This window comes from Bactrocera tryoni, chromosome 3 (assembly GCF_016617805.1).
Source record: "Bactrocera tryoni isolate S06 chromosome 3, CSIRO_BtryS06_freeze2, whole genome shotgun sequence".
Lineage (NCBI taxonomy): Eukaryota > Metazoa > Arthropoda > Insecta > Diptera > Tephritidae > Bactrocera > Bactrocera tryoni.
In genome coordinates, this window is record NC_052501.1 from 4,565,646 (window position 1) to 4,586,259 (window position 20,614).

Consider the following 20,614-nt stretch of genomic DNA (forward strand, 5'->3'; position numbering starts at 1 on the left):
GATAAATTTTTACCAGTTGGCTCATAAAGGGTAGCCATTTATAATGGAATTTTAAGAAAACCAAATTCAATTCCTAAGAACTTTACTTATCATTATCTCAACATTTAAGTAATATATTCAATTCAAAAATAGATTCAAGGCATACAGGAGAGGCGTATGGTTACTTTAGATCAGTCTGGTATGCCAGTGAGCCTCGAATAGACTAGTTTGGTTATTTGCAATACCTAATGGAATTCAGTTACTAGGTCCAGGAGGAGGAACCATTCTTTAGGATGCCTGCATTTGATGCAAATTTCAACAGACTCTGTGGTCTCACTATCGATACCTCTTCCAGTGTTTCATACCGTGAGGACACCAGATGGTTACAACGTAATCTTGCCAGTGCGGGGCAAGTGCATAAGTGATGCCCCATTGTTTCCCTGGTGCCTTGACTGGCTTATGGCTACTTACCATAATATTTTTCTGGTTAAACATACCGGAAAAATACTTCATACATAACTTTAGAAATTTACAGAAAACACTCAAAAATGTTTGCAAAATTCTTCTTCGAACCGACAATTTGAACTTATTTCTTAATTTAATTTCTTATTCTTTAGAGAATGTTATAAATTTTTAATACAATAAAAATCGTTATAGCCTCGACTGGTTTGCATTTTATTAGTCTTTGTATGAGCTAGGAAGTATGAATGTATGTACATATGTATCATTATCCCGCTTAGCAGGGCGCATGTCCTTGTGGGCGGAGTTTATTTTATTAACCCGCACATAAGCGTATCCCGCGTGATATGTCTAGCAACATGTTGCTAGCAACACATAAACTTCGGGCTCACACCTATAGAAAAGCTTTCGCCGGCAAATTCACGGCCAAACAATGGACAATATGCAACAGTGTGTTTTAGTCGTTGTTTGGCCATCTTCGCAATTGTGTGGACTTGACAATTCGTTTTTGTTGCTTGTGACTTGTGACGTGTGCTCCGATTTAATTACGTGTGATTATGATGATAATTACATAAAAGAAAATGAAAACATCACAAAAACTACAAAAGCAACATTAGAAAAGTGCTGCCCTAACAACAATTGACAAAATAATACATATCACCAAAATAACTACAACAAAAATACCAAACCAAAAAAATAGCAAATTGTGTTAAGCTGTAAGAATAAAGGTACGAATACTTAGAAAGACAACAAATATACTCTAGTGAGTGATCAAATATTTTCTATCAAAATGTTTTCTAATATTGGGTTCAAAAATTTTGAAGATTCGAAACTGCGAAATGTGCAAAATTTTGTGTAACATTACCAAAAAAAAATTTTTAAGTAGCATTTACCGAACTGATGAAATATATCGAAAAGAAGAAAGCTCTCAAAGTTGAAATCCGAAGCATTTTACCTCAATTAGAACCATAAGAAGTACTCACGAACACAAACAATAAGTTGTTGTTAAGTTATTTCGTACTTACATATAGGAGATGTACTCTAACATCAACAAAATCGAAAATATAGAAACATTTCTTCTTGTGATAGACATCTTCCATGCATGGATCTCATAAATGACAACTCGATCTTATTTTTAGTTAACCAACCAAGCTCTAAAATCTTAAAAGATTAACCTTGCTATTATTTGAAGATCAGCAATGGTAAAAATATATAATTCCGTAATTTTTTGCAGTGAGTTTGACATAAAAATTACCATACCCTGATTTCATAAAATCAAAAACAAAGGTTTGCCTACAGTAACGTGAAATTGTACGCCTTCTCTCATTCTTTCGCTCCAAAACATTGAAAGCTGTTGACATTTTTTAGCTCGATCAATTAGTTAGCATCAATAAATTACCTCGATATCAATATTGTGCACTAATTGCAACAATTGTGCATAGTTATATATGTATATGTGACCTGGTCTACGAAAAGGGAGCTAACGTGCGAAAACTAGTTTTCTAGGAAAAGCTGTTAAAAATAATCGTCAGTTTCTCGTTATCTCATTAATTGTTCTCCTTTTTTTTGACACCTAAGCCCCCTTTCCGTAGACCAGGTCACATATGTAGAATCTTGCTTCAAATATTCTTGAATTCATAAAACTCTCTTTGAACTATTGGCGCAGTTCTTTTATTTCTCACAATTTTATCTAAATTAGTTCTCCCACGTAATGATCACCAAATGTGCAATTTTTCTCTCTTAAACACCACACTCTAAAATTGCTAAGCTAATTTAGTCTATTAAATATATATGAAAAGGTTTTCAACCCGTTATTATGCTTAACTAAAGAGTTCTTTATAATTTTCTGCCTTGGATAGTCTAATAAGAGAATGGTACTCCCCGACAAAGAAAAAAAAACATGTGAGAAAGAGCTGTGTTCGGGTGTAACCGAACATTTCATACTCTTGCAACTTTCAAGATATACACTGATCGCCATACTTGACTTAAGATGTGTAGTACTATATGGGAAATTGGGAAATGCTTCTTTTTTTCGAGTTCCCCGAATTAAATTTTTTTAGGTGAAATGAAGTTTAAAATCGCACCTTTCCAACACTATATGGTTTGACACAATGTATTATAGAACTGCAACGACATCTATTGGAAAAATAAAAAAATACTTTTTCGACTACCCAATATTAGTTACATGGGGGCTAAGGGGCTAAGAGAAGTATTAACCTGATTCCAACCATTTGTAACACACAGACATACTATTATGAGAAAAGTATATTCTCTGAATTTAAATAATATACCTCACATATTGACCGATATTATAGGTAAAAATTCAACTGTAAGCAATTGGTCTACATATTGAGTACATAGGGACTTAAACAGATTTGGATCGCTTTACGCAATTAATGTCACATCTCAAATGCACTTCATTCTTAATTTGTGTATTAGAAAGTTCAAGTTTCAAATGGAATTTTTAAACTGTGTTATATTGGAAGTAGGCGTGGCTGTAGTCGGATTTCGCCCATTTTCATGGGCCACTCCACTTTTCCGCACTGGTGCCCTTTGCCACTGCGATCCCTTGTTTTCGGTTAATGGCATTTAGTTGGCGTGGCAGTGGTCCGATTACGCGCATCAACAAACCAGATCTTTTTTCCAATGAACGCGTAAACCAATTTGCATCAAGATATTCCAATTTTTACTCAATTTACAGCTTGTACGGGCAGAAAGATAGACAGTCAACCGGATTTCAATTCGTCTCGTCATCCTGATCATTTATATGTACATAACCCTATATACATATATATATTTCGATTAGTTTTAAGCGACCCATACAACCGTTAGGTGAACAAAACTATTATACTCTGTAGCTACATGTTCCACGAGTATACATTTTGGGTATGATTAATATACGTATTTAAAAAAATACGTATCTCATAACTTCTACTAATATTTGAATAGAGTCGAAACCCTGATTTCTATGCTCTTTGACGCTTTCACACGCAAGCACAAAATGCTAATGGAGGAAAGAGTCACGCTCTTTGGTTTCATATTGAATGGAGAAAATATCTTAACATGGCACACATGTGAATATATGCTCCTACAAATAGTCATACATATGATTCCTGAGTACGTGCTCATTCCTCGAGTAAACGAGTTTCTTCACATTGTTGTTGGCTAAAATGTTAATTCGTCAGCTTTGTAGCTTTGCTCGTAATGCCACAAAACGATCATCATTCAGTTGAGGTCTGCTCGTCGATCCAATCGGTGATACTATTTATTTAGTTCGCATTTAGTACGCGTTCTTGTGCATTTTTTACACCCGCTTTGGGAGATAACTACATAAGTACTTACTTCCTTCCTTTATTGCGTTACTAACGCATAGTCCGCCGGTGTTCAAAGCAATTGCATACTTGAATACTCCGTAATACTTGGCAGGTAATTATGACGTGGTTATTCGGCGTATTCATACATATACCTATGTATATACATATATAACAGTGTATGGGAACATCCGTGTATTAAACGCGAAGAATGGAGAGCAATAATTTTTAGCAATAAAAAATTGTCCAACCGACAGTAATAAAAAAAGAAAAATGATAGTTCTTGATTGAGAGCAAGCATAAGTGCTCAGAGAACCTCGATTGTTCAGCGCATTGAATGGTGCGGATAAAGTGAAATCTAATAAAACAACAGCGACAAAACAAATCGACATTAGAGTCAACAAATTAGGAGCATACACGTACCATTCTTCATGCGTACATATGTATGTATATGTATATGCTGAGTACAAAAATTCGTGCTTCCTACCAAACGTGTCCGCAGATAAGAGCAAGTGTATTACAAGCGTAATCTGTTGTTGGGCGGTTGCTGAGAAGTCAAGCCGCTGTTTACTTATGCCAGCAAAGCAAATAATTTTATCAGTACATTTGACGAAAGAAGGAAATGAAGTCAAAGAACAGCGTAATTATCAAGAATACACAGAAATCCTAAAATGTTTGTGTGTCTACTCAAAAACAATAGTTGCTCTTACCGCTCTCCTAAACAAGTGCGAGAATTCTCGCCGGCTGATCTCATGCACAGTCGATTGTTTATTTGTTTCAATCAGAATAGTAGCATGAAATATTTGAAAGCCTAATTAATTTAATTCTTATATGCTGTATGTACATACATACATATGTATTTTATACCTTTTCTCCAGGTAAATTTAAACTTTTAACTCAGCTTTTTGGATCCCAAAAGTACAAATTGTATGCATTCTGTGTTCGTATGAGAAAGTAGCTTATGGAGAATTTAAAAATAATAAAATGGAGGCAATGTGGTCTTTGAACTTGAAGTTAGCTTCTGTCGTAAACAAAAAAAAAAATTAAAAATACTTCCTTTTGATTTTCAATAAAAATTTGGACGTGTTCTTCATTCATAATTTTTCACAGTTCGAGCATTTAAATATAAAGTAGTGGTTGAGTTAAAATATTGTTTCGAATCTGCAACTTAAATCGGAACTATTTGAATCAATAGAAAGTAAAATCGTTCACCTTTTGCAAAAATAAAAAATAACTACTAAATTTGGACATAGACATGGAGAAATAACCTGATTGCATAGATTTTTCACTTTCCAATTAAAACAATTTAAAGTAAATATAGAACATTTATTTTTTAAACGAGAATAAACTTAAGTCTAAAATTAACTTTAAAAATCTGAACTCAATTAACCACAGCTTAATTTAGTTTCCACTGCTCACACATTAACCTCAATTCTCAGAACGTTTGTGCCATATTTTTTAAGTTCACATGTGTGAGTCCAGCTCTCATAGCGGTGCGTGAGTTGCTTATTGTCGTGATCGTGAACTAACTGTTAGCAAACATCTCATTTAAATCCATACATACATACATACATAAGTATCTATCGACCAGAGAAAAAGGAAATGCCGTAACCAAAAAGAAATAATAATAAAATAAACTACTTAAGCTAAGGTGGAATAAAAATGAAGGAAAGAAAACAAATAAAGTAGAAGAAACAGAGAATGTGTGTCTTTTGAGGTCATAAACCTTTATGTGTGTGAAATATAATATATGAAGAAACAGGCGCAGAAGAATATTTCGATTTTTATTGGGAAATTTAGTGGCCTTTGCTTATAATGTGAGTCAATACTGAAGCAGAGCGGGCAGGTTCTTTCGTTATAAAATTTCCACAAGCAAGTCATTGGATTTCGTTCATGTCTTGAATGAAAAATTTGATATGCTCGCGAAACAGATGTACTATGTATTTGACTATATATGTATCACTTGTACTTTTCTTAGCGAAAACGAAAAACAATCAGTATTCAAATGATTGTTTATTTGTCGTTCTTTTCGAAACAAAATTTTGTTAAATTATATTCCTAGCATATTTCTAGGAGTTGGAGTTGGAGGAGTTTAAATGGACTTTCTACGTAAATTTTTGATCTAAATTTCTAAGCGAATTTATACTTTCATTATACCCTGAAGAGAGTGAATTAAGGGGTTACATGGGTTTCCTTGGTTAAAAAAACGCTATTTTTTTAACAATTTTTTTCTCATATACAAATTAAATATTTTATTAGAATTTTTTATTGTTTCAAACTTATACTATTTACAAATAAGTTCTGAAATTTTTGGAAAAAAAATATTTTATAATATATTTTAAACTCGGTCATTGCGACGCCATTCCGGTGACCCCTTGGAAAAAAGATGCGTCCACGTTGGCAGGATAACTCCTTACAGATCATCTTGAATAAAATACGTGTTTTAGATAAAACCTTAACTTAGAACTTAGACGAAAGTAAAAAAATTTGAAAACTTGATTTTTGCCAGAAATTTTTACAAAAAAATTAAAATTTAAGTGGAAATTTCGCGACATTTTTTTTTTTTAAATAGTTTCAATCGAAAAAATCCTTCTTCAAAGTCTTTAAGAAGAGTATCTCAAAGACCTGTATAAAATTTCATGAAAATCGATTGAGTAGTGCTCGAGAAATCTTGCCAACCGACTTCAAAAGCACAGTTTCGGGAAAAACGTGTTTAAAGACGGCAATTAGCCTAGCCAGCCTCGAACGCACAAGTTCTCAAGCTGTATCTTCGAAACTATTACTCGGATCAACTTGAAAATTTAGAATTTAATAAGACAATAGAAAAAACCATTTCTTTGAAATCTGTAAACCCATGTAACCACTTAAATTTGTTTCGAAGTTTATAAAACCTAAAAGGAAACTTCGGATGCCCTATAAATATAGAATTGTATAAATGATCAGCGTGACTGCTGAGTCATCTAGCCATGTCTGTCACAGTTTTTGAGGCATCGATCTTTTGCAAAAGACCTTTTCTCGCAAGAGACTTGCCGGAATCGCAGATATAGGACCATCAAACTGAACGAACAAAATCATAGTATTATTTGAAATTCTTTTTATTCGACCTGATATCGTCACGAAATATTTTATGGACTATTTTCTAAGACAACAACACAATATTCCAACAAAATTTTCAGATCATAGCACTATATCATATAGCGGCCATACAAACTGAACAATCAAAATTGAAGTCTTTCATGGAAAACCTTTTTATTTGAGATTTTTTTGTTGTGTACTTTTCCTCCTCCGCAGTTTATAACAAATTAGCCTCTCTTTGGGAACTGTTAACAGCCTTTCTACTCTCAGGCAATTGCCAGTGTGTGTACGTCATACATATGTACACATATTTCCATGCTGTTACCACATTTACTTCTTATCTCAAATTTAATTGCATAGTTTCTCACCATTTCCGAAAGATTTCATTTCCCGCTTATAATAATTTTATTTCCTCACTCCACGCTTTCTTCACCTTTTAATTAATTGTCTGTGTTTAGGTGTCATTTTGGCTTAATTAAATCTTTAAAAAGTTTACTGCACAAGCATAAGACTTCTACACTTTCGTGTGCACGCACACATGTATACATATACAGAAATATTTATATAATAAAATAAAGTCTTCAATGGTTGTTATGTATCGCTCTTCACCATGAATGCGCAATTGTAGCACAACCAGACATAAAAAAAATCAAATTATACGCCATTGACGGAGTTTCACATAACATTACCATGAAATCATCGTTTCGTATGCGTTATGTGATTTCAAAACTTTCTTTTGCTGAGTGTCTATTTCTCTAAAATAAGTACTTATTTGGTTCACCCATTGAATGCCCGCTGATTTGGCTAAACAAAACGCCCACTCAGGCATCATTAATTGGAGTGCGGTCATCATTTCTTGTAACACTTTGCCAAAAGTTTGTAATTAAAAAATAAGGCCAAAAGATACGCGCTGCATTTGAAGTGGCGATTTCACCAGCAGTCGGCCAAACTGGCCAGCAGTTGGCGCGCATGCGCGGTGGGCTTTCTTTGAATTTGTACAATGGCGCATTTGAATATAAACGAAGTGGTTGCAGATGATGGAGAAGAAGAAAAATCGAATTTCACAATATACTCTACCTACACATAGCAACCGCAATTGCATAACACAATGCGAAATTGCAGAAAAATACCCCATACACCTGTACGAGTGTGTGCGTATGAATATGAAGAGTCATGCCGCTGCGCATTAACTTTGGTATATGCATACACACGCACTTGCAGTTACTTTTAGATATACTGTGGCATTGCGGCACAGTGGATGGAAACAATCGAAATGGGGAAATAATTAACAGGAAAAGTAAAAAATCCAAACAGCGTGGGCGCGTTGCCAATAGCAGAAGTGAAATTGAATGAATAATTGAGTTGTAAGTACTTATAAATAGTCAAATTTGTTGCAAAGATTGGCAGAGGTATATAGAAAGACCTTGAGCACACCTGTTGATATATTGGGTAGTCGAAAAAGTCTTTTCGTACTTCCAATCAAACTTCAACTTATTTTTTTTAATTTATAATGAACTTTAATGAACCAAATATGTACCATTTTGGTCCACCACTTTTTGCCATTTTTCCACTAGAGATATTATTCCATCAGTGTTGAACTTTTCTGGTTTCTCGGCGAAAAACTGCGAAAAGTAATTTTCACAAGACAATTTTACTCCATTAAGGGAGTTCTGCATTGACCGAAACAAATGGTAGTTCGATGGTGCAAGCTCAGGGCTTTATGGTGGATGCATCAACACTTCCCAGCCAAGCTGTCCCAGTTTTCGCCGAGTCGTCAAGACGTGTGTGGTCTAGCGTTGACGGAAGTCGAACCCTTGCTGTTGATCAGTTCTGGTCGGTTTTTTTGAGTGCTTGATTCAATCTCATCAGTTGTAAACAGTAAAATGTAGAATCAATCGTTCGATCGAGGCGATCATTTTTTGAGCTTCACCACACTTGGACCATAATCTTTTTCGCACATTATTGTCGTATTTGATAAACTTTTTATCTCCTGTTTTCATTCGCTTCAGAAATGGTTCGATTTCATTTCGTTTCAGCAAAGAATCGGAGATGTTAATTCGGTCCATTAAATTTTTCACAGTCAATTCATGTAGTACCCAAATATTGAGGTTCTTTTTGTAGCTAGCCGATGGTTCAAAACCTTTTGATGATGAATGTTAAGTTCCTTAGCGATGTCATGACTGCGGCTTAACATAGATATAGCCCCTTAGCTAACTATATTTATTTATATAAATTTAGTTAAACGATTTTTATAATATAATTTTCGATATAATTTAAATATTTTCAACGACATTTACTTCCAATTGCCATACTGTACCTTAGGCCTATAAGTTTTTCATAAGATTTTTTATTGTGCCGGTTGTTGCATTGTTGTTTCATTCGACGCCGGTGTATAATCTATTTTTCAATGCTTTGGCTTCAACTTTGGCAAATGATTATGCAACGGTTGGCCATCATCCGGGCGAACTGACACCAACTGCATACAAAGCACAGTTTACGAAAGCAGTGATATAAGCAGTTTCGTGTGCATCGAATCAAAATGTGGCCAATTCCAGTGAAATCAAGCTGATGGTCTGCATGAAAACTGCAATTGATTGGCGACCGATTTGACTCGGAATGGCGATTTAGCTATGGATACGCAACTAGTTTTTGGTAGAGTAGCGTGACTTACATGAAGAAAATTTTTCAGAATGTGTGTCTTGGAATTTATAATAATACAATTATGCTCTGGATATTTATTTATTCTGAACAAATATGCACCATTATAAGAGAAACACTATCTTTAAATTTTTTTAATTGGACAATACCACATATATTGGTTACCTCGAATTTCGAACATCTTTATATTAGGTGTATGGGGAAGTATTGTCCGGATTCAAACCATTTTTCATACACAGAGATATTATTATAAGGAAAATATGCTCACTGAATTTCACTTATACATATATTCCATACAATGTGGTCCACATGTTAGGTATCTTGGGGCTTGAATAGTTTTGGTTGGATTTGAGTTGTGAAAAACATCGACATATTTTTGAATAGTTAAATTTGGAAAAAAATCGATTTTTTTATTTCTGGACTAGAATAACCCTCTAATATTTTTAAAACAATTGTATTATGCAATCGGTCAGATTTTCTACTACTACTAATAAAAATATATCTCACATCTCTCTCTTCCTATCAGCCACATTAATAAAATTTCGTTTCTTTGCAGATAATATAGTCTGAAAACGCGAAACTAAATACAAAACAGCAAAATGGCAAAATTCGTACTTATTGCAACGTGCCTTGTGTTGGCGTCGAGCGTGCGCGCCCAAGAACTGAAAGTCGATGTCGTCAGTACGCCCGAGGTGTGCGAACAGAAGTCGAAAAATGGTGATATGCTGACAATGCATTACACCGGCACGCTGACGGACGGCAAGAAATTCGATTCGAGGTAAGTGAGACCACGAGATCCCGAAGTGATAACAGCACTTAGTGAAAGTGAAGGCATGTTGCCACTAACTCACATAGAGACATGGGTTTATTTAGTGTTTAAATTCATCATTAAAATCTTTTGATTACACAAGTCAAGTTTTTTAGGCGGAATTTGCTACTTAGTACATACTTATGTATATATATATATATACATACATATGTACATATATAAGTATATATGTATATATGTATTGTATGGTATGTAGGCTCGAGTCTGTGAGAGGGCAATGATTCGCCTTTAAAGCCCTACATCTATGACAGCACACACTCGCACAAACCCTTGTTGCACTGCGTGGCAAGCTCAATGCGCCCATAAATTAGGCGCCGCTATCAGCGAGATACGCAAATAAGATAAGCTTTGCTGACGCTTTTGTGTTTGTGTTATTTATAACCGCTGCGCATTTGATGCTGATTTTTATAACACCAATTGTTGTTGTTGCTTCCTTGTAATTATTTGGCTTTTGGTGCTTGCCGCTGATACCACAGACAATATTCATAGATGTCTGTATGCTTGTGCATCGGTGTGTGTGATGTATACCGCAAAGTGACTAATTTTTACTAGGCCAACACGCAAGTCACCCAGCGGTGAAAGCGGATACCAACACACATATGTATGTAAGTGAGTCAAAATACGTTCACTTGCTACAAAAGTGCGAGAGGAAACACAGTGTTGCCGAAAACTATGTTGTTGTTGAAACCCAATTAATGAGACGCGCTGCCTCTTTCTACAGCAGCTCCAACTACTTCTCAGTTACATACCCAGCACTCTTTGTGACGTCGTGATTTATTTGGCCCTCGATGACTTTGGTGGAGCGCCGCTTTTGTAATTAAATTACGTGTCAACAAAAGCCAACAAACAAAGGGTTGCGCATTTTGGTCTGCCAAATCGTTAAAAGTGGAGAAATTCATACGAAAGTATGTGACGAAATAAATGTGCATATGTGCGTGTGTGAGTGTAAAAAATCTCATAATCATAAATTTATACCAATTTTTAAATTGGAGAAGAACAATGATAGTGTTTATAGCGGAATAGTAAAGTTCTAGTAAAAGTTTTATAGGTTTTAAGCAACTTTCTGTGATTTAGCAAGTTTATATGTAATTATCTTAAAAGTAGTCATCAATCATTACTTGATATTTCCGATTTAAAAATATAATATATATGTTTAAAGGCAAACAACTCTATAAGAATAACCTTATTCTCTTTCTTCTTTACTGGCTTACGCGGTTACAGCCGAGTTTCCAACAGCGCCAGTCCTTCTTCCTTTTCGCTGTTTGACGCCAGTTGAAGATTCCAAGCGAAGTCAGGTTCTTCTTCTCTTGGTCTTTCCAACGGAGTAGAGGTCTTTCTCTTCTTCTGCTTCCCCCGGCGGATACTGCTTTGAATACTTTCATAGCTGAACATGACCTAGCCTGCGGCTACTCTTAATTCACTGAACTATGTCAATGTCGTCGTACAACTCGTACAGCTCATCGCTGCATAGAATGCGATAAGTGTCGTTGCCAAATCGCCAAGGACCATAAATTTTCAGCAAAACCTCTCTCTCGTAAACTCGATCAGATGTTGTCATCGTCCATGCCTCTGCACCATACAGCAGGACGGGAATAATGAGTGACTTATAGAGTTTGGTCTTTGTTCGTCGAGAGAAGACTTTACTTCTCAATTACCTACTCAGTCCGAAGTAGCAGCTGTTGGCAAGAATTATTCTTCGTTGGATTTCGAGGCAGACGAAATTATATAAGCCTTCGAAGTTATGACTGAGCCAAGCCTCGTCTGATATCGATCGGCACAAAGAAGTCCTTCCCGATCCTGACGGAGGTTTTGGTATTGCTCAATGTCAGTTTACACAGCCTTAATAGTTTTGCGGGGATACCAAATTCGGTGAAGCGGCATAGAGGCAGCTCTTTTTTGTGTTGTTAAAAGCAGCTTTAACGAAGAGGTAGTGTGTGTCGACCCTCTTTTCACGGATCTTTTCCAAGATTTGGCGCATGGTGAATATTTGGTCAGTTGTTGATTTTCCATGACCTAGCAGGACCAAAGCCAAACTGATAAGCTCCAATCAGTTTGTTGACGGTGGGCTTTAATCTTTCACACAATACGCTCGATAGAACCTTATACGCGATGTTGAGGAGGCTTATCCGACGCTTTCGTCCGACCATATTCTACAAAGAAGCTGAAGCATACTCCTTATCAGTTCTTCGCCGCCGTATTTGAATAACTTGCCCAGTAATCCATCAGCCCCAGCCGCTTTGTTGTTCTTCAGACAAGTAATTGCTATTCGAACTTCTTCATGGTCAGGCTATGGAACGTCTGCTTCATCGTCATGGATTGGAGAATCGAGATCACCATTTGCTGGTGCTATGCTTTCACTGCCATTCAGCAGGCTGGAGTAGTGTTCCCTCCATATTTTTAGTATGCTCTGGGCATCGGTTACAAGATAACCTCTGGGGTTTCCACAAGAGTATGCTCGAGTCTTGAAACCTTCTGTTAGTCGCCGCATTTTTTCGTAGCATTTTCTAGCATTACCCCTGTCGACCAACTTGTCAACCTCTTCATATTCTCGCATTTTGGTCTCTATCTTTTTCTCTCTGCAAATGCGTCTCGTTTCTCTCTTCAACTCTCGGTATCTAGGGTAGGCGAGGTAGGCAGTCTGTTTCTCTCCGCTGCGATACGGCACTCCTCGACGTACCAGCTGTTCTTTTGCTAATTCCCGAAAACTAATGGTTTCGATTGCTGCTGAACGTAAGGAACTTGAAATGCCGTCTCACAGTTCCCTTATACCGAGTTGTTGACGAGTTGTCTCAGAGAGCAGGAGTACAAATCGAGTAGAAAATCGTTCGGCTATTTGAATTTCTACTAATGGAAAAATAGAAAAACTTGAGTCAAAACCAGTCAATATCTAAAGCGGGTTGATAAAATCGAAACGCAATAAGTAGCGGAAATTACTCATAAAAATTAAATTACGAGAGATACACAGATTTTTGATGGTTTTCTCAGGACTACACTTGTTTATGGTAAATGCATATGTGCATACCTACACAGACATGGGATGTTTAACGAAAATTTTTATGTGGCATGCCACTTGCATCACGCTAGCTTAACGATAAAGCCAAAGCATTACACACGCATATGCAAAAATGCATACATAAAGTTACATATGTGTGTACATATGTATATTGAAAATATAGTCGTAATGATTACGAAGCACTTGCACTTAATATACATTTTACCTTGGACTCGCTCGATCGCTCCACTTGAAATTCAAATTTAGTTTAGCAAAAGTGAATGAAGCAAAAAAAAAAAGCAACACAAGCTCGTACATATGAACATCAGTCATCAATTGCCATAGTTGTGCCGCTGATGTCGTCGCTTTAAGTGCCCCCGGCCAACCGGTTGTCTATGTGGTGGCATGCAACATTTTCGGCAACTTTGCCATTGACTTCATCAACGTTAGCGCCGCAGTCAAAAACCAGCTGCTTTGATAACTGGAATCGTGTCGTCACAGCGCACACATATACACATGCACACACACACACACTCGAATGCATGCTTAGTACATTGTGCTGGGCGGGAATGAGCAAATTGTGTTACGGTAGCAAGCGGCGACTCGGCGACTGCAGATGTGTGTGGCAACTGTGGCAGATAGACGCTTGCAGCAAGCGACGTTGGAACGCAGGAGAAAGTTTTTGATTTCTGCTTAATTTACCATGATTTCATTTTAGTTCACAAGTTTCGCTGGCGCACCAAACAACCCGACAATCAGCAAGCCAACCAGGTAGTGAGACATACAAAGCACACAAAATGTAAAAACATGCAAAAAAAATCGATAAAACGGTTGGACTCTTAGCGCTCACAAGTGCCACTTGTTGCAGTCACCTACACAAGATCACACACACACACACACACATAGAATGGCGCTAAGCAAGAGTTTTCCTATGTGGCGACACAGTGTGCTCGTGCCACACGACACGTTGCTGCTGGCTGAGCACCACTTAGCCTGACCATTAGTCAACATTTGGACAATCAGTTTCGATGAGCCGCGGCGGACTGGGTAAACGTTTTGATGGCATCGTCAACTGTCTGCTTATTACAATTTAAACAAGAAGTGTGGAGAAAACATTTGCAAAAATGCAAAATAACTCTTCAAAAGTCTGTGCTGTGTCTTAGCCTCTCGCAAAGCATTTGTGGCAGCAGAGTCGGCGAGGCGTATGAGCAACACTTTAGCCGCCACAACGGATATGCGCCGGAAATTAGCGCGTAGTCAAGAAGTCAAGCAGCCAGAAGCTGATTGTGCAAATGCCTGTAAGTGGCGGTTGCATGCCACTCTTTTACGCCGGCTTTAACTTGTTCTATGAGTTGGCGCTGCAGCTTGGGAGACGTCTTGCAGCTTGCCTTGGCTCTGCTCTTAAATAAAGATTTACCTTTACAATTTATAAAACTAAAAAAACTCTAAGAACAAGCAGATGACGGGGACAACAACAAAGTAGCTAGACATGTATGCGTCTGCTGGCAGATCGCTGCTGGCTTATAATGTAGCAATTATCTTGTTGAAAAGACGTTGAAAAGAAGCTGTTGAAGCTATAAAGTAAATAAGCGCTTAGCATTGTGTGTGCGTTTTGTAGGCAAATACGACGAAAACAACAAAAATAAAATGTTTTTCTGATGTCGCCAGCAGCTTTTTAATGGCTTATAAAAAATATTTTCAACATATTCTTGTGCGCGTGCCACAGCGGCTGGCATATTGAAACACAAACATTCATAACTTTATTTTATTCAGCTCTAAAGCGCCACTAAGCCTTTAACATTAATTTCTGCAACACAAAAATACACGGACCCAATCAAAGTCATTCGAGCGGTAAAGTCCCCACTCCTTCCTCAAACTCAAAACAATAACCTATTGATGTCAATACCACTCAACTCAACTCAAGATTGGCAATCTTATGAGTAAAGACATCTTTTCATTTATTACTCCTTCATTTGTGCTTTTGCAATTGATAGTTGAAACAAAAAGAATACTCATTGCCAGCGAAACAGTCCTGCAATAAAAACAAGGAAGCACGCAATGAATGTGAACTCATTCAACCGTTGAAGCGGTGAAAAATTCAATTGCATACATACATACATACATATGTACGTGCTTGATTAATTATAGAAAGGATTAATCCTTCTTTGCTCATGTAAAAGGCGTGCCAAGAGACGAAAATTGCATTATGCACAGGAAATTGGCTAAAATGTGAGACTAACAAGCAACGCTCTAACTTCTAAGGTATGCGCAATGTGGGAAGCCACAGAGTTGCCAATATTCTTTGCGCATAGCTGGACATTGGTGATGGTTTCTTTTTCTCTTTTTGATAATAAATGTCAGAAAATCGAAATTTATTATTATTCCTTATATAAAAAGTACGTGTCACGTTTTTTGTCCGCGTTGGACTCCTAAACTACCGATTTTAGTAAAATTTAGCACACTGTGTCCAGTTCGAAGCAACTTAGAAGATAAGATAGTAAAACAATTCATAAATAAAGAATACGGTGAAAGCTCCATTAAATGGACAACCTATTATGCGGACTTCTCCATTAACCATAGACATTGTTCATATTTATAAAGTACAATCCATTAAGCGCACAACTCTATTAACTGGCCAGAAAGGCAAAATTAAATTTCAAGTACAATCCATTGGATTCTTATACCGGTAAAATGTATACTGCAGCAACGCGTGCCCGGATTCCCTAGTACAAGTATAATAAAAATTTATTCAGTTTAAAGTTTGTGTTTAAGGCTATGTTTGTCACACATTAGAAAAATAGTTTATTTGTTCTATAATCCTCCAACTAATTATATTAGGAATTTATGCTAGGTTAGTTTAAAAGGTCCTAGAAGGGATCTCCTTTGGCCATATTTCATTACCTAAAACTTTAAAAAACTTTCAAATTTATCATAAAGGCTCTGAAAGAACTATAGAGAGCTTTGAACTTGTCTAATGTCAGTTTCGACTATGTCTGTCAGGTTCGCCGAAAGTATGACTGCCTAGTTACCATCTCAATCTTGCAAAATCTGAGCAAAGGAAGAGAAAAACAGTTTCCACCTCACCTTTCTTCATACAACTTTTCCAATTTGTGGCCGACAAGTTCTTTGACAGCAGCGGATGAATGCCTTTTGGACAATGTCCATATCATAAGAACCCTCAAAAAACGATAAAGAGCTTTGAACCTGTCACAAATTTGTTGAGGCATCTAATGTCAGTTTCGACTATGCTTCGGGTTCACCGAAAGTATGACTGCCTGGTTACCACCTCAATCTTGCAAGAGATGAGCAATGGCAGAGAAAAGACAGCTTCCATCTCACCTTTCTTCATACAAATTTGACAATTTGTTTCCGACAAGTTCTTTAGCCACACCGAACGAAAGACTTTTGGACACTGTCCAGTAAAAACTCCTGCGGCAAGATGAACTTTTCTGAGGATAAGTAGATTGGTAGATATTGGTCGTCGACCAACGCCTGCCAAGTGCTCGCTAGGTCCAAGGGTCCAGTGCTACATAGAACATAAGATGACAACGGAGGCACAACTCGTTTCCACTCCAATGTAAGCGGAGCAAGGATGTAACCTCTTGCCAATTCATATACTTCCAGCGATTCCGTTAAAACCACGCAACCAATCGATACGTCTGATAATAAAGATGCTATTTCTTGTGACGATTGCCGCTTCCTTACTAACCTTGTTATCCTTCGTTATCTTTCAACGGTATGTGAGTGAAAAAAGCCACCATCAGGAGCCTTATGAAAATGATAAAGAGAAATTTTCGATTTCTGTCCCAATCTTTTGGATTCCATAATTTCAATCAACACCTGATCTCAAAAACCGTCTGAATATTTTTCCTACCTTAATTTTATTCAGTTATTAGTAATCAAGATTACCTGGCAACTCTACTAGAATACCAAAAAAAGTCTTTACAAACGGTAATATGTATGTTCGTTTGTATATCTAGCATGAAACTCCTATTTATATTCAATTTTATGTAATAGTAAAATAAAAAAATTATAATAATATTATTCAGTCCGTTTAACCCATTCAATTGGGCAGACAATTAAATTGAAAAATTAATTCGGAACACTCAAATGCAAACAAAAATCCACACACCGAAATATATGTACACATATATTCATATGAGCAGCCTGTGCAGGGTATTCCTTCACTTGTGCAGCGAAGAAAGACAAGGTGTAGCATCCTCATAACTGGTTCGGAGTCATTTGTTTGCAATTTCATCAACGTTTGCATAATTAAAATGACAACAAGCGGTGGTTGGGCGGGGATGGCAGAGCATTTTAATACATACCTATGCTTGTATGTGTGTCCACAAGTCGAGTTTGATAATTTAGTGGCTGGGCAAGTTGAAGTGGAAGCGGACCAAACCAGACTATAACAATTTCATAAATAATTAAGTGAATGCAGTGGAACAGCGAAAAAAGTCGAGTCACGTTCTCACGGCTTTTATCTTCCCACACCCTCGTAAATGAGCGGAAAAGCGGATAGATTTAAAGGCTGTAGAGACAGGTGCAAGGACAATAGGACACAGTTGTCAACAGCCAACGCTCGCCATTGAAAGTTGTCGATGTTGTTTTTGTAAATGTAGCACGTGCGCTGGTGACAATGCGGTAGAGTAAAGCGTGTGCCTTTCTTAGTTGGAAGAAGGAATTGGTTACGTGGCCAACTATGCATATTAAAGACAGCACGTGAACTACTCAACAACAATGCAAAATGATTTATACCAAGGTTGGAGCATACTGTTGTTGTTATTTACGCTTATCTAAGTTCCACTTGTTGTCCCCTTCATTCACATATCTTACACAAAAATTTTCATCACTTTGCTTGGCTGGCAGCTCAACTTGGCGAGTTAATGAATTGTTTTTGCTTTTAAATACAAAACTATATGGTTGCGTTTGGAAGGTTATTGAAATTAGTCAGTGACCTGCAAACCTATCTTATGACTGTCAAAGAGACGCTAAGTAATTTATGGGCCTCGGTTGTTTAAAAAAATCGCAGCCCCCCAACATTTTCATCAATTATGTGTAAAAGCAAGTAGGTCAACAGCTCCGTGCAACAGACATTTTCATATAAAATATGTCTTCTCATCTCTCATATTTCATTACATGAACTGATAATATTCCATCTCCCACCCATTGCCAACCCCTTCTGCGCCTTTGTATCGCATTGCAATGACACATTCTGCCTCCAAACTAATCAACTGGCGCCCAGCGTCGCTGTAAAATATCACGTTGTGGTTGGGGTATTTCTAAAAAATATTAATTTGTTACTCTTGTCACTTCACGCCACCGCTAAAAAATTTGCAGACAATAACTCGCTTCTTTTGACGTTCATGTGGACGGTCTTTTTGTGTTGCCAAAGTTTCTTGAGTTGAATTCAGGCACAGTGTGCAATTCTGGTTACTTCTTCTTCTTTATATATAAACATCACTTACGCGGTTATAGCCGAGTTTACAATAGCGCCTCAATCGTTCTTCCTTTCCGCTTTTTGACGCCAATTGGAGATCCCAAGTGTAGCTGTCTTTTAATTCGCTGAACTATGTCAGTGTCGTCGTATATACATACAACTCATCGCTCCATCATTAAATCTTCCGCCGAACCTTTCTCTCAAAAACTCGTAACGTCGACTCATCAGATGTTGTTATAAGTGGGAGCCAAGTCACGGGTGTGACAACTGTTATTTATTTATGATAGGAGATATTTCTGCTTGCCCTCGTTCACTACCAGACCCATTTGCCTTGCTTCATTGTCCAACCTGGAGGAAGCTGAACTAACGGCGCTGTTGTTATGACTAATGGTATCGAACGTCTCGGAGAGATCCTTTCCGATCCTGACGGAGGTTTTGGTATTGTTCAACGTCAGTTTACACAGCCGTATTAGTTTTGCGGGGATACCAAATTCAGATACCGCGACTTAAATGCAGTTCCTTTTCGTGCTGTCAAAAGCAGCTTTGAAATCGACGAAGAGGTGCTGTATCTTGATCCTCTTTTCTCAGGTATTTTCACAGATTTGGACATGCTTTCGTCCGACCATATTCTACACAGAAGCTGATGCATGCTCATTATCAGTTCTTTGCCGCCGTTGTTAGATCGGAAATATACATCACAACTCTCATACTTTAAATGAAAAATACTAAAATAAATTTCTAGTTCGAGTATTATGTCGAGAAAGTTCGAAATTTAACTCGGCTATTTATTAACGTCCTCTACTCCAAAGCAGAAAATGATGATGATTATGTAGTAAAGACCATCTTATTCTTATTTCTCAATATTAAATTTCGTTACCAAAAATATAAACTCAGTAGGTTTAGAACTTATTACTGCACTCTTCAAAAAAATATCTCACTGTAGCAACCCCACCTGTCAGTTCGTCGTTCGTCTCATTTTTCAGGTGTATGTTTTCCTGTTATGAGTAGGGAAAATACCATTTCTTCTTCTTCACGCCTTGCCAAGTACTTGTAGCTGCTGAAAATTTCTTCAGAGCACCGGTAACAATACAAAGACAACAAAAAGCACATGTGTGTATGCAAAACCTGTATCTCTCCTTGAAGCAACGACACACATCTCTGAAGCTAAAAGGACGCTATGACTTATGGAAAGTGGCGTGGAGGAATGCGCTGGTGAAAACATAAATTGAAGATGTTTCATAAGTTTTTAATGGCCTGGCGAGGCATGTGACATGTTGTTGAATGAACGGACGATGCAACGGTGCCGTAACTCACCAACTAGTGAGCGCGGAAGTCTGTGTGTATGAATGGAATGGCAAACACTTGGCCGAGGGCAATGCAATTTACAAGGTGCATACGCGGATTATGAAATAAAAACGTAAATAAACTGCATAAAATTAAAAAAACAGGTGAGTGGTGGGAAGATGACTGCAGATATACGACGACAATAAAAGATGTGTGCGTGTGTGTGTCCCTGTGTATTTGCTAGCATTCCAAGCCAAGTGAAAGTTTTGGCTCTGCAAACGCGCCGCCGTTAATTGAGCGTCAAAAAATAACAGAAAAAACACGATTAAATAACACAAAATAAGAAAAATTAAGAGTAAATTCGCAGCCGCGGCCATACGCTTGGCAAGCTTCGCGCCACTCGCCAGCTGTTGCGCATTCGGCGCGTCGGCCATTTGTGTTTACGCCGCCCATTATGGCTTAAGTCAGCTTAGGGATTGCGTACGCAATGACGACGGACGACAAATAAATGCGCAAATAAACAAAAACCGAAGGCAGTTGGCCAGAAAAACTTGTCTGCTATGCGAAAGCGCTGGCCAATGCAA

The 20,614-nt window shown here is 37.4% G+C and overlaps 1 protein-coding gene across 3 annotated transcripts in view; it reads left to right on the forward strand.

Moving 5' to 3' along the window:
• The first annotated feature begins 915 nt into the window (after positions 1-915).
• LOC120772326 (FK506-binding protein 2) overlaps positions 916-20,614 on the forward strand; it is a 33,271-nt gene continuing 13,572 nt past the window's right edge. The window contains exons 1-2 of one of the 3 annotated variants that reach the window (XM_040100858.1): positions 916-1,166; positions 10,039-10,260. In XM_040100858.1, the coding sequence (XP_039956792.1) occupies positions 10,082-10,260 (179 nt within the window). In that variant the 5' untranslated portion in view covers positions 916-1,166; positions 10,039-10,081. Of the gene's footprint in view, positions 1,167-3,661; positions 3,865-10,038; positions 10,261-20,614 lie in introns of those variants that run through there. The other 2 variants (XM_040100857.1, XM_040100859.1) reach the window with 2 other exon arrangements.